Source organism: Pinus tabuliformis, chromosome 9, assembly GCF_031772625.1.
Source record: "Pinus tabuliformis cultivar Carrire ecotype Pingquan chromosome 9, CPIR1, whole genome shotgun sequence".
NCBI lineage: Eukaryota > Viridiplantae > Streptophyta > Pinopsida > Pinales > Pinaceae > Pinus > Pinus tabuliformis.
In genome coordinates, this window is record NC_142307.1 from 542301067 (window position 1) to 542316150 (window position 15084).

The following is a 15084-nucleotide window of genomic DNA, read 5'->3' on the forward strand; positions in this document are numbered from 1 at the left end:
TTCAAACATGACAACAAGACAAGACCTTTCAAAACCTGTGGAGACAAATGATTTAGGACAAGTGAAAATTGCTTCATCCGCCAAAGCTAGGAAGTGGGTTTGGGTCAATGCCAAACATTATCGGGGCATTTTAAAACAAAGACTAGCCCATCTAAAATGGGAGCAGACAAGGAGAAAACGGTCTCATAGGGAAAGTATTCGAGCCCTTCGCAATAAGCACTCAAACAAGTCCCCTCTACAAGCATGTGGCAACAAGAAGTCCAAAGGAAAAGTCATTGATGATTTTGCCTTCTATAGTTCCACATCCACACCTCTCACCTCGTCATCTGATCTTTATGTGAAAGAATTGTTAAATGCAAAACAAAGGTTGGAGGTTTTAGAAGCTAAAGAGCAGGAAAGAGATCATAAAATTCATATAATAACAATTGAGAACAAGGCTTTAGTAGAAAGCAATAAAGTTTTGAAAGAACAAGTGACATTGCTGCAGGAAGCTCTCTTGATAGGGAAGACAGAATGGAAATGCATAAAGGCGGATGTGCAAAACATAAAGAAATTTGTAGTTTAAAGTACAGAGGTGGTGAATGTGAAATAGCCCTAGGATAAAGGGAAAACAATTGCCCAAATAGACAACCATGAAGAGAAAGCAAGCGAAGAAAGGAAATGAGATTCCACCAAAGTTTCTAAAACTTGGGCTCAAGTTATTAGAAATTATGCTAATAAGGAAGGAGAAACAAACATTCGGGTTGACAACATGCAAGATAGAGATGGAAAGGAAAGACAAAATAGAGCAGCAAACATAATTATTAAAGGGGTGAAAGACTATGGGAAAAATGAATGTACTCTTGACCTTGCAAGAGACTTCTTGAAAGACAAGTTGTTATGGCAAGGACAAAAATGTCAAGCATGGAGGGAGGGTAAGTTTAACGATGAGAGAGCCAGGCCCATAAAAGTCATCATGCCTAGCTTGTGTGATAAATATATCATTCTAAGCAAGAAGCATCTCTTGAGGGGTTCTCGCTTTTTTCTAGAAGAAGATTCAACTGTAAGACAACATGAGGAAATGTTAAAGGTTACGGAAACAAGAGATGAAGGCAAGGGAGCATGGATTTATAAAGGTAAAGTTGTGATAACATGATTTGGACCTCCTTCCAAAATAGAGCAACAAGATGGTAATAAAGAAGAGGCAACAAACTCTTCAACAAGAAATCAGGAAGCAAGGTCAGTATGGGAAAGCAGGGACAAAGACTCAAATGTGAGTCTTGCATGTCAAAATAAATAGCAATCAAGTCATACCTAGGTTTCCTTAAGATTAGTTTGTTGGAACTGCAGAGGTTACCCATGGAGATGAGGACCTGGGTTAGGGCCTATTGCAAAAGATAGAGACATAATTTGCCTCATAAAAACACATGAGCATGAAGGGTGCAAGACACCTCTATTTGAAGGATACTGGAAGATGGTAGTGTGGAACAAGGCAATAGGGAATGCAAAAGGGAATGGGCGTATCATGGTTTTAGTGATGGAGAAAGAAGGTCGTCTCATTCAGTTAGAAAAAGAAGACTCAAATAAACAATTCATTTGGTTTAAAATATCAGAAAATGGAAACCACATCAGAATTGCAGCATGCTATTTTGCGCCGCAAGTTTCAAAAATCTACAAAGGTAGAGGGCTTGACCACAAAGATCCATTTGCAGCCTTAAAAGCATATATTGCAACATATTATTAGCTAGGTGAAGTCCTTATAGTGGGTGATTTCAATGCTAGGACTGCAAGTGAGCAAGCTAGAATTCTTTGTTGTAAAGAAGATTGCGACCTTATTTGGCTTATAGAAGAGAGTAATCATCAGTGGGAAAGAATTTCAGAGGACAAGGGTTGCAATCTCTTTGGTGAACAATTGCTTACTCTATGTGGGGCCTTTGATTTAGTCATTTGTAATGGCTTGATTACATGGAAAAAGTTCGATAATTTCACTTGCAATACTTACAATGGAGCAAGTGTAGTAGATTATGTAATTTGCTCGCATGGTTTGTGTGAGAAAATGGAGGAAGTTTTGATTGGAGATCAACTTTGGGACTTAAAATCAGATCACAAGCTAGTTTATTTAAGTCTCTTTTGAACTGGAAATAAACAATTAGAGTAAAAAATTCAGCATGTCCAACAAAATCTCCCAAAGGGCAGAATTCTTTTGACTCCATAAAATTGTAATACCTTCAAAATGACGCTAGAGAGGCTCTTCGAGAAGGAGAAAATCACAATTCACGACCTTCATAGTCATGAATTAACACATTTAATTCAATGCACACTTGCAAAGTGCAAAAGAGCAAAAATTAAGAAGTCTGAAACAAATTGCTTTCCGGTTAATGCTTGGTTTGACGAGGAATGCAAAAAGGCAAGGAGAATGTGGAAAGAGTCAAACGAGGATAACATAAAAATCAAAGCTTAGAAGCAGTTATTAAGCAAGAAAAAGGTCAATTTCATGGTTTCAACGAGGGAAGAACTAATCTTCCTTGGGAAAAATAATCCCAAATTATTTTGGAAGGAGCTCCAACCGAGAAAGATACAAACTGGAAATAATATTACAGTTTCTAAATGGTTTGACTATGCAAGACAACTCTATGAGTAGGATCCCAAGGTTGACCCTCCCCCCTTGGTCAACACTGATACTGAACTCTTCACAGTGCAAGAGGTAGAGATGGGTATTAAGAAGTTGGGTGTTGGAAAAGCAAAAGAATTAGCTAAACTCCAAGTACAATATCTAAAGTGGGGCTCAAAGGTTTTTGCACCTCACGTTACAAAAATTTTCAACAACATCATACGACAGGGGCTCCCCACAGATTGGACAAGTAGTTTGGCAATACCTCTTTCCAAGAGCGGTGACGTCAATAATCCCTCCAATTATAGGACCATCATGATAAACCCTTTGTTTGCAAAGCTAATTGGAAGCATGCTAGAAAATAAAATTAGCAAGTGGGCAGAAGAAAGAGATAAACGTGCTAAAGGGCAAGCATGTTTTAGACCTAAACATTCCACAGTTGATCATTGTATAACTTTAAGGCACATCATTAAAAAAGTTTGGGAGAAAAAGGAAGAAGTCTTTTGTTGCTTTGTTGATTTCAGAAAAGCATTTGACATGGTTCCTAGGGATAAGCTTTGGCACAAAATGGAGGATCTTGGGGTTCCTAAACATTCGAGAGCAATTGTTCATAGGCTGTATGAAGAGGTGAAAGTCAAAATTAGAACTTCAACATACATTTATGAAAGTTTTAGAAGCGATATCGGGGTCAAGCAGGGTTGCCCTTTGTCTCCTACCCTTTTTAGATATATATTGACAAGCTTGAGGAGTGGTTAAATTCGCAAGGGGGTGATGGTATCTATTTGGGCAAGTTTGTTATAAGGCTTTTTTTGTATGCAAATGACCTTATTCTGATTTCTAAATCGACTCTTGGTTTGCAGGAGCACTTACTATCCCTTGAGCATTTTTGTAGAAGCATGGGGATGCAAGTCAATATGAGCAAAACGAAAGTAGTGGTTTTCTCTAAAAAAAGAAAACATAACCAACATAAGTTCTACTTTGAAGGAAACATTCTAGAAGAAGTTGCGATTACAAATACCTCGAAATTGACTTCAACAAAAATCTAAGCTGGGATGGTTGTAGAAAGAAAAGAACTTTGGGGGGTTGGAAAGCATTTTATGCTTTTCAAAATAAGTGTAGAGAGGCAGAGTTATGGGACTGGAAGACCACTCAAACTCTTATTGGGCTTCTAGTGATTCCGGTGATTCTTTGTGGTTGTGAACTAGGGGCCAACAGTACATCCGACATGCAGTAGAAACAAATTGAGAAAATTCAGAAGCGTTTGATTACAAACTAATTCAAGATTAAAAGTGCAATTCCTTATGTTATCTTGTTAAGTGAAACAAGGGTTGCTCCTATTGAAGCAATTGCTATGGTGAGAGTCATAAGGTATTTAAAAAAATTGAGCAAATGGAAGAGGGTAGATGGCCTAAGGTTGTTTTTAATGACATATTGTGCAACAAAAAAAAAGACTTGGAAGCAGCAAAATAACAAATGGTTTAGTAAATGGGGTATTTGCTTAAACACGTGTCCCATAAACAACAAAGAGATAAAATCTTTTGTTATGGATAAGTTCCATAAGCGTACTTGGGATAAGGAGTTAGGAAGAAAGAAAAAGTACTATTTTGAAGTGTTTAATCCCACTCATAGTCATCAACCAAAAGCATACATAGAGGCCAATATCTCTTGGAGAGCCAAAATTCTTATTGCTCAGTTAATAACTAATTCTCATTAACTCCGTTGTGAAATAGGGAGTTGGAAAATGCCAAAAGAAGTGTGGGAGGAAAGAGTAAGCATTTTTTTTCTTCTCGAAAAGTGGAAACAGAAAAACATTTCATGTTAGGATGTGAGGCCTTCAAAGACAACATGGAAAGTTATGCAGATATGTTGACAACTAGCTCTTGGGATAATCTATTTAGCGAGGGGTTTGTCGAGAAGTTGGAAGCATTTATTATGAGGCTTCACAGAAAAATGGCTGAATACATCAAGCAGATGAAGAAGCAATATGTCCCATAAGCTATCTTTAGCCTCTTGTATGTTAGATTAATTTTCTTTCTTTCTTTTCAAAAGCACACTCGAGAAGGTTTTATTCAAAAATTAGAGTTCAAGGGAAATATAGAGCTTAAAACTTCATGAAAATGTTTAAACAATCTCCCAAAAATTTAATATATATTAATTTGATCTCAAGCTTTAATTCAAAAGTTAGAGTTCAAGGGAAATATAGAGCCTGAAACTTCATGAAAATGTTTAAACAATTTCCCAAAAACTTAATATAGAAAGAAAGAAAGAAATTATTTTAACATCCACGAGGCTAAATATAGTCTATGGGATAGATTGCTTCTTCATCTGCTTGATGTATTTGGCCATTTTTTTGTGAAGCTTCAAAATAAATGCTCCCAAATTCTCGACACACCCCTCGCTAAATAGATTATCCCAAGAGCTAGCTGCCAACATAGCTGCATAACTTTCCCTGTTGTCTTTGAAGGCCTCACATTTTAAATGAAATGTTTTTTCTGTTTCCACTTTTCCGAAAGAACAAAAAATGCATACTCTTTCCTCCCACACTTCCTTTGGCCTTTTCCAGCGCCCTGTTTCACAACGGAGTTGATGAAAATTAGTCCTTAACTGAGCAATAAGAATTTTGGCTCTCCAAGAGATATTGACCTCTATGTATGCTTTTGGTTGATGACTATAAGTGGGATTAAACATTTCAATATAGTAATTTTCTTTCTTCCTAGCTCCTTATCCCAAGTACGCTTGTGGAACTTTTCCATAACAAAAGCTTTTATCTCTTTGTTGTTTATGGGACACGCTTTAAGCAAATACCCCATTTACTAAATCATTTGTTATTTTGCCGCATCCAAGTTTTTTTGCTCTTGCACAATCTATCATTAAAGACAACCTTAGGCCATTTGCCCTCTTCCATTTGCTCAATTTTTTTTACATACCTTATGACTCACACCATAGCAATTGTTTCAATAGGAGCAATCCCTGTTTCACTTAACAAGATATCATAAGGAAATGCACTTTTAATCTTAAATTTGTTTGTAATCAAACACTTCTGAATTTTCTCAATTTGTCTCCACTGCATGTCGGATGCCCTATTGGCCCATAGTTCACAACCATAGAGAATCACCATAATCACTAAAAGCCCAAAAAGAGTTTGAGTGGTTTTCCAATCCCATAACTCTGCCTCTCTACACCTATTTTGAAAAGCATAAAATGCTTTTCAAACCCCCAAAGTTCTTTTCTTTCTACAACCATTCTAGCTTAGATTTTTGTTGAAGTCAATTCCGAGGTATTTGTAATTCGCAATTTCTTCAAGAATGTTGCCTTCAAAGTAGAACTTATGCTGGTTATGTTTTCTTTTCTTAGAGAAGACCACTACTTTCGTTTTGCTGATATTGACTTGCATCCTCACACTTCTACAAAAATGCTCAAGGGATAGTAAGTGCTCTTGCAAACCAAGAGCCGATTTAGCAATCAAAATAAGGTCATCTGCATACAAAAGAAGCCTTATAACAAACTTGCTCAAATAGATACCATCACCCCCTTGCGAATTTAACCACTCCTCAAGCTTGTCAATATATAAACCAAAAAGGGTAGGAGAAAGTGGGCAACCTTGCTTGACCCCGATATTGCTTCTAAAACTTTCAGAAATCCTGCTGAAGTTCTAATTTTGACTTTAACCTCTTCACACAGCCTATGCATAGTTGCTCTCAAATGTTTAGGAACCTCGAGTTCCTCCATTCTGTGCCAAAGCTTATCCCTGGGAACCGAGTCAAACACTTTTTAGAAATCAACAAAGCAATAAAAGACTTCTTCCTTTTTCTCCCAAACTTTTTCAATGATGTGCCATAAAGTTATACAATGATCAACTGTGGAATGTTTAGGTCTAAAACCTGCTTGCCGTTAGCACGCTTATCTTTTTTTCTGCCCACTTGCTAATTTTGTTTTCTTGCATGCTTCCAAATAGCTTTGCAAACAAAGGGTTTATCATGATGGTCTTATAATTGGAGGGATTATTGATGTCACCACTCTTGAAAAGAGGTATTGCTAGACTAGTTGTCCAATCTGTGGGGAACCCTTGTTGTATGATGTTGTCGAAGATTTTTGTAATGTGAGGTTCAAGAACCTTTGAGCCCCACTTTAAATATTCTGCTAGGAGTTCAACGAAGTCTTTTGCTTTTCCAACACCCAACTTCTTGATACCCATCTCTACCTCTTGTACCGTGAAGAGTTCAGTATCAGTGTTGACCAAAGGGGGAGGGTCAACCTTGGGATCCTGCTGATAGAGTTATCTTACATAGTCAAACCATTTAGAAGGTGTAACATTATTTCCAATTTATATCTTAAGCTTTAATATTATTTCCAATTTGATGTAAGGCTTTAATTCAAAAGTTAGAGTTCAAAGGAACTCTACTTGCGTTTGGTGATATGAACGAGTGCCTTGAGTAACATCGAAAGTCTTTGAAATCGTAAATGCACTTTGCATTTTTGTAGAACGCCCCTCCTGGTGACATGAACGAGTGCCTAGAATAACAGCGAAAGTCTTTGAAATCGTAAATGCACTTTGCATTTTTGTAGAACGCCCCTCCTGGTGACATGAACGAGTGCCTAGAATAACAGCGAAAGTCTTTGAAATCGTAAATACACTTTGCATTTTTGTTTCAGCTCCTGCGTTGAATTCAAGCTCATTTCCCTCGCGTTTTTTTGAAGCAGAAGGTCAAATGGCTGTACTGTTGCGACCGTCTCGCATGATCCTTCGTTCGAGAGAAAACCATTTTCGTCTCGTGTTGGCAAGTAAGTATGGCATTCCACCCCACTTCTTTCACCAGTTGTCCATACTTTCCTCCATTTTACAAACGGCGTGTTACATAACGAACTTCACATTTCATTTTTGGGGCAAGGCCAGGGGCTGCCTACTTGTAAATAAGTTATAACCTGTGTTTATTAGGGTCAGTTACAATGGAGTAAAGCAGGTTGGGGCAGAGGCCCTATTCAAATTGGGTGCCCTTTTTCTCTTTTATTTGCGAATAATTTTAAAAATGTATGTATGCATTTGGAACTTAACTATACAGTCAGTGATGCTTTCAACATGTGTAACTCAGATTGAGTTTCGCACTTCATAAACTTCATATGGCATCTTATCTGCAAAAATGTCTGTCAGTCAGCCAGCCTCCCTCTTTCTATAGAGGGAGACAGGCAGAGAGATAGTGTATGTCTCGAAAACATAAACATGACACTGATGCAATTGGCAAAAGTGCATATATGTACTTATAGCTATTATCTTTATGATCTTGAACTACTTAGACTTTTCATAAAAGGGGCGTTCCTGATATTTGGAGGAAGCGAGGAAGCTGCAAACCAGGGTTCCTGTGTTTTTTCCACCTTTTAAAGCTTTTACCCAATGAAGTCATGCTGCGCCATTTTGTCTTAGTTGTGGTAAAGTTTAAAGGTGGGCATGATAACAAATTTCGATAGTGCAATGAGCAAGAATATGTTCGATACATGTCAGGCCGTTTTCCTAAGCAACCTTCCTTGTTCATCCTTGGAAATTCTGGCAACTGTTTATGCCCTAAAAATTTGAAGATGTTATATGCCTCTAAAGATATAGTGTCTGCAACAAATATAGGTGCTCTTCTTCATGACAATAATTAATGGTCTTGAGATCCTTGGTGTTTCTACAGTTTTTCCACGGTGTTTTACAGTGGCATTCAGATACTTCTTTTCCACTCAACAATGTAGTGTGAAATATTACAAACATGATTATTCAAGGAACACATTTCAACATATACAGAATACTGGAAGTTGTTAACAGTTCCGTAATCAGCTTATTTACCAGAAACGGGAAGCAGGCAATGGAACGAGAAACGAGAATGATATGGGAAATGGAGTCTAGAAGGCTTTAACTTTTGCATATAAAAAACGTACTGATTGTATACCTACAGGCTAGACATATTCACACATGCATTTCTAGTGGTATCCACAATACAAAATTCTAAAGATATAATCATTTATAACATGGCAGTTGCTTATAATTATATACCATATTCATGTTCACAGTTCAGACAATGACAGTTGCAAAAATAAAATAAATAATCGTTTGCAATTATATTAAAATATGTCAATGTTCATATGTCATTTGACTTTAAGTAAGAAAATGAAATAAATCTAATTTAAATCCTCCACTAAATTAGTCAACAAGCTGCTTGGTGTTGTCTAGAATGTCTTCAACATTGCCTTACAACAACTTGAGTGGAAGTTTGTCACCTCCATCGTTTTGTGAGCTGACATAATCGTACATTGTAGTGAGTCGTATTTGGTACTCTAGTCGCTATGGAGATAGTAGGCACAGCTTTGAGTGTACGAACACCAAATATTGTGCCTTTTGTGTGGCTAATATATTTCACTTTTTTGAATGGATATAGGTGTATACACTCTAGTTTCCTCGGATGAATATTAACTACTCACCTATGAAGCAAAATTAACGTTATGTTAATCTAACTTAATCGTAGATATTTGAAAGCTTGAGAGAACAAATCAAAATGCAAATAAAAGTAAAATTTTTTAAATTATAAAATACTATAAAGCTATTGATTATTGAACTCATACGTGAAAGGAGCTAGGAGCCCTTTTCCCCTACCGTCCAAGGTCAAAGGAAAGAACTTCATATACATCTTTGGCCACTTGGTTGAAGCTGGAAGGTAATTTGATGGGTGAGAGGCACCTTGATTTGGATTTGTCTTGAATTGTTTCATTATTGCTATGAAGATGTGTGGTTTGATGTTTGGTTTGGCACCTCCGAACCAACCTCGATGATATTGGTTGTTTTCTTGGGGTGAGGTTGAGGGGAGATGTGAGGTCTCACTACTCTATAGTCTAAAGTACTTTGGAGTTGTTAGATTTCTTGCAAACCTAACACCTTGTACTTAATTCCTAGCAGAAAACTGATCTACTAATTAATACACAACCACAATAGCACAAACAAATTCTTCCCAATCAAGTCAGTTCATCATTAACAATGATTCATAACCTACTTGGGCTTCTGTCCTAGGATAATGGCTCAATTGAGAAAATACAAATGACGTGGATCTGATCCAACATATTTGCCCTAGATTGGTGCTCGATCTAGATCTCGAGGCTCCCTCCTGTACTTTCTTGGACCCAACACTCTGGAGTATCACACTCCTCCTCTCGAGGTTGGCGTCGCTGTATGGTGTGTTTTCTTCCTCTCCCTAGCTTTGCTTGAGCTAAATCCCTAATCCCAACTTTAATCGAGGTTGGCGTCGCTGTATGGTGTGTTTTCTTCCTCTCCCTAGCTTTGCTCGAGCTAAATCCCTAACCCTAACTTTAATCTCAAAGTGATTAACGATCAAGATTAGATCTTGCCTCACTTGAGATCAACGACTAAGAATAAAAAAAAATCATTAAAATAAATTACTTTAATTTTCCTAAGTTTTTGTTAGCTTAATAAGCCAACATACTAATATGTGTTTATTCTAAGTTACAGAGCAACTTGCTCAACCTAGAGCAAGTATCCTAGGGAGATCTTGTGGGCGACTCATGCGTGCCTAGACACTTAGGTCTATGCAGAAGTACTTGTCTGAGCTTCAAAAATCAACACTCCCTCTTAGCAAGGGATGTTCTTTTGCTCCCTAGAACTTTCTTCAATCTTGGACTTGTATTCGCTGCTTTGGCTACTCCCTTTGAACTAGAAGTCTTCTTTGCCACCTGGTCTGGAAAGGTCCTCGAAGTCTAACTCCCCTTTGCATTGTTCCTAGAAACCTCTTGCTCTTGAACATCCCATAAGGTCATCTAGTAGCAAGAGACCTTCTTAACAAAATTGGAGTAATTTGTGGGTTGCTCCTCCCTACCTGAAGGCTGAACTAGGCTGACTCCCTTTGAGCTACTCAACCTTCAGAGCCTCTTGCTCCTTGTTCTTTTTCACTGCGATGCTTCTTGCCATTGCTCTTGTGCTAAGTCCTTCTAACACTGGTATGGGTTTGTCTTGGTCCTTTCAGACACCCACAAACTCTACTGCCAATCCCTCGACTGGTGTGGTCTCCCTCTCTCCCTTTGAGGGTTGACCTTTACCAATCCTGCTGGTTACACTACTGGTACTGTCCTTCGTGCCATGCTCTGTTGGCTAAATCTTGCCACACTCACATCTTGTTGTGGTAGAGCCCCTGTCCAACGACTCCTTGCTGGCTACTGCATCTTGTAGTTACTCGATCATGCCTAGCGCGATACCTTGCTCATGGCACGGTCTTTCACACTACTATGTGGTATTACTTGCACTAGACTTGACTTCCACAACCCAATCTCGACAACTGCCTCATGCAACCTTATCTGCAGTCTTGCTCACAGTCTCAGCCTGGTTTCTCTGCAGCTTGTGTGCTACTACACCTATGCACTTGACTGCTTTTTCTTGCAGTGCATGTGGCCTTGTCGGTTTCTACTTCCGTGGCACTCAGCTGTGGCCACTTCTGGGCCTGTTCCTGATCATCCACACACTCTCCAACTAGCGAAATACTCTAACTTACCTTTGCTTGTGCGTGCTCTGTCATGGTCCGACCACCCAACTTGCTGCACATATGGTCTTGTGATCGGTGGATACTCCTACAACGACAACGATTTGATCTATGCAACAATGACTGTTGTTGCACTCTGTTGCATCCTCCTTTCAGCAAACCCTGCACAACCTGTCCTTTACTGTATCCAACACCTAGCTTCACGTTTGTCGACTAGTGTGCTAAGAAAGTGGCAGTAAGTTCTTTGCGTGGCTTTCTAGCTCGACTCTCTAATGTGTGTGAAAATTCTCTTATCTTTTAACGATTATTTGTCCCAGCAAAATAATTTACTGCAAATATTGAATAAAACACGACTGCAAATTTCACCAATTAAACAAATCACAGGAATTGAGAAAACACATAAAAATAGACATCGAGATTTTTGGACAAATTGTCCCTGGAAAATCCCCAATGTGGGGAAGACCAATTATGCAGATGAGGGTTTTATTCTTCTTCAACAAATCTGTAATTGAAAATTACATAAACTGCTTGCAGTAAAATGGCAAAGCTTTGACAAATTATTTTCTTCACTTATGTAACCTAATTCGATCTCTTGGAAGGAATTTAACCTCTTAGAATTAATTTGGCCCTCTTGTACAACCTCAACTCGGCTAACATGTGCGGCTTGGAGAAAACTCGAACTCCATTGGCAACTCGCGCTCCCTGGAGAAATAATTCAGCCTCCACTAGAAAATTGATCTTCACTGGCAAACTCGGCTTTCCTCCTGCAATTCGACTTCTCTTGCAAATTTTTCCTTGCTCTGGCAAATCAACCTCCTTTTGGCAATTCGCACCACTACAGAAAATCAACTCTTTGCAAAATACTTCAACGTCCTTTGTCTCAGAGAAACTGGGAATCACTGTGAAGCAATTTTTCCGCCAAATCTCCTTAATCACTGCTGAAACCCTCGCTAGTGTCCCATGCTATCATTGCGCCCTTGCTTAATCAAACTGTGTCTCTAAGATGCCCATCGACTTCCTCTTATAATCTCTCGTTGAGCAATCAACGACCAAGATCTAATCACGATTGATGGCTAAGATCATCTTGACTCCATCAAGTTACTTTTCTAGATTGCACTAGAGAGAAATCGACTTGTCTCAATTAATACTGATTAATTAACGATTTTCCCTAAGTTAGACTTAGGAAAATAATTAAAAATTGGTTAATAATCTAATTAAGACATTTTCCCTTAGAAAAATAAACTGGGCTTGGAGATAATTAATCCTCTTGTGCTCTTAGCCTCATTGACGCGTTGTGAGAGTCGAGACTAGAACACTTGTCCAAGCTACAAAATCTAACAATGCACTATTGACCATCTTGTCCACCTCCCGACGGCTAAACCTGTTGTGTCTCGGTGTCTTGTTCTCCTGCCGATGCACATTCCATTCGCCTATTCATGCCTTTTGTCGACTCGTTGTCTGTTCGAACCATGCCGCCTTTGTGCCTGCTGCACTTTCTTGTGGCAACTCCTCTTCACGCGGCTATCCTCGACCTGCAACAACTTTGTTGGCTGGTGCCTATTCTTTGCTAGGAGACTTATCTTCTCGTTCCAACACAACTCTTCCTCACTTCATGCTCCCACACACACTTGAACCTGGAACATGCAAGATCCATGTCACTGTGATAATTGAGCATGACACAACTTCTTAGCATGTAGCAATGCCACAAGGCTTCCAAATCCACGATGGATAGCTTGGCTCGACTTTACACAAGTCAACGCTACACCGAGTTTGCGCCTTGCACCCATGTGATCTCTGTGGCACATGTTCTTTGCTTGTGTGCTCAATCTACCTATAGTCATCAAATCGTTCTTTTCAGGGCAGGTGTGCTTGTTTGCCCTTGGCAGCTCCAACTTCTCTTCATGGCTTGCGTTTTCGACCACCATTGCACCTTGACCTAGATAGGCTCTTGGTGCCATCGCAGTCCACGTTCTCATTAGCCAACAACCTTTCGCGTTAAATCCCTAGACCCCCTGCATGCAATGCTGTTGGTCGAGCGGCTCTAGCGATTACCTGACTGCTATGGTGGCTAGGTGGGCCATTAGGCCTGTCGGTGACCCACGACCCTCACTTATTTTTTACTTTTTATTTTATTCAACCTTTAGAATTTCAGCCCCCATGATTTTTTTCTCTTTTCTTGTCATGTTCCTATTGAGATCCTTCGACCACCTAAAAAATATTCTCGCCTTTGTATGATCGCTGCCAGACTTGGCCCTCAATTATCCAATACAAACCTGGCACCTGGGTCTGAGATTGGTTAAGAGTTTAAGCTCGGATACCATGTTAGATTTTCTACAAACCTAACATCTAGTACTTAATTTCTAACAGAAAACTGATTTATTGATTAAATATTGTTAAAATTGGCAACTAGGGTCAAATTCCAGTTTGGACAACTCATTTGATGGAGAGAATTATTGCATTGAATTCCTCTTTTTGAGAGGACCAAAATCGACCTAAAGATCACTAAAATCGGAAAAGGAGAAATATGTTTTTGAAGTGATGCCCACACATGTTCAAATTGTCAAGGTTGGCCACACTATCATGTAGGCTCATGAAGCCCAAGAGACATGTCTTTTGACCCACATTGAGTCATATGAATAGAAGAGACCTCCAACCTCATTTGGCACCTCATCAACTCAACACATTTTTCTCTCTCCTCATCTGATTGGTTTGTTCAACTCAAAGATTGCAAAAATCTCTCACATGTGCGAAGGACATGTGTCTTTTCTGTTTGAGTCTAATTTCAGATATGTTGTAGGGCTTTGACCAACGTTGACCAAGGGTTGTTTCACTGATTTTGATTGTGATTTTCTTGGGATTCTTTATGTTTCTCTAGGCTGCATTGGAGGTCGCAAAAATTGAGGTAGTCTAGGAACTTTGACCATAGACCAATTGCAGACTTTGACTGCGGGCTTCTTCTATCCGTTTACCAAGTTTGACTACTTAGAATTGAACTGTTTTGATTGTTGGTTGACCAGCTAAGGAGGCCGAGTTGGAAGACCTTTGACTGAGCTGCTAAGGCATTGTTTTGACTCTTGACCGTTGACTAGTTAGGGCACACACACTGCTACTATTTGACTGAGGGCAAAATTGCAGATTTGTCTGGGCTGTTTTGGATAGTGGTATTGGATCATCAATTGGCAAGTCTATTTTGACTTTGACTTTGTATTATTGTACTCTCCCTCTGTGCTAAACTTTTGATATTTATAATAAGAAGAATTGATCAAGGGTTTTCCCTGCCTTGAGCCAAATACTTGTATTCTCTTGTCTTGGCTTGTCTTCTGCATTTGTTTATTTTTCTTTCTACAATTACTGTCAATGCGATATTGGTTTATGTGATTGCTAATGGAAATGAAATGGAATCGTTAATTGGGCTAATATGGAACATTGAAGTAATTGTCCTAAGTAAAGAACATGTTAACTAAAATTAACATGGAATTAGAGCTTAGGTGAGGACAGGGCCAAGCAAGAGAGAAAGCAATCACTAAGAAGTTTGTTGACAAGTCTCCATGGCCTCCTCCCTCTTCAAAGATAAGACAACATGAAGTATTGAACTATGAGGGCACATTTGCAAACTCTTATTGCAAAAACTATGTTGCAAATCCTAGCAAGGAAAGAAGATCACTAAAGTAAGACCTCATCACATCAAAAGACAATGGCATACCTAGACTGAGTTCCTAGAAGGAAAATAATACAAAATATGGGCATAATTGCAAGCCCTAATCATAATGTTAAGGCTTCAGGATTGTGCATAAAATTCGTAAGGTTTTGAAAGCCTAAAGGCTTTGTTCTCAAGGTCCGAGAGGTTGGTTTCATGACTTATAGATGACGAGTCCATTGTATGGCCTATAATCACTAATAAAGAAATCCGAACCTCTGAGCAATGTGGGTGAGCAAGATTATGTTTGGGGTTTCATTTAGAAGAAACCCTTTCGATTAGCA

The 15084-nt window shown here is 38.9% G+C and overlaps 1 protein-coding gene across 5 annotated transcripts in view; it reads left to right on the top strand.

Moving 5' to 3' along the window:
- The first annotated feature begins 6991 nt into the window (after positions 1 to 6991).
- LOC149149662 (uncharacterized) overlaps positions 6992 to 15084 on the top strand; it is a 483557-nt gene continuing 475464 nt past the window's right edge. For 2 of the 5 annotated variants that reach the window (XM_089439019.1, XM_089439020.1), the window contains exon 1: positions 7138 to 7372. In XM_089439019.1, coding sequence (XP_089295145.1) covers positions 7300 to 7372 — 73 coding nt within the window. In that variant the 5' untranslated portion in view covers positions 7138 to 7299. Of the gene's footprint in view, positions 7048 to 7082; positions 7373 to 15084 lie in introns of those variants that run through there. The other 3 variants (XM_089439017.1, XM_089439016.1, XM_089439018.1) reach the window with 3 other exon arrangements.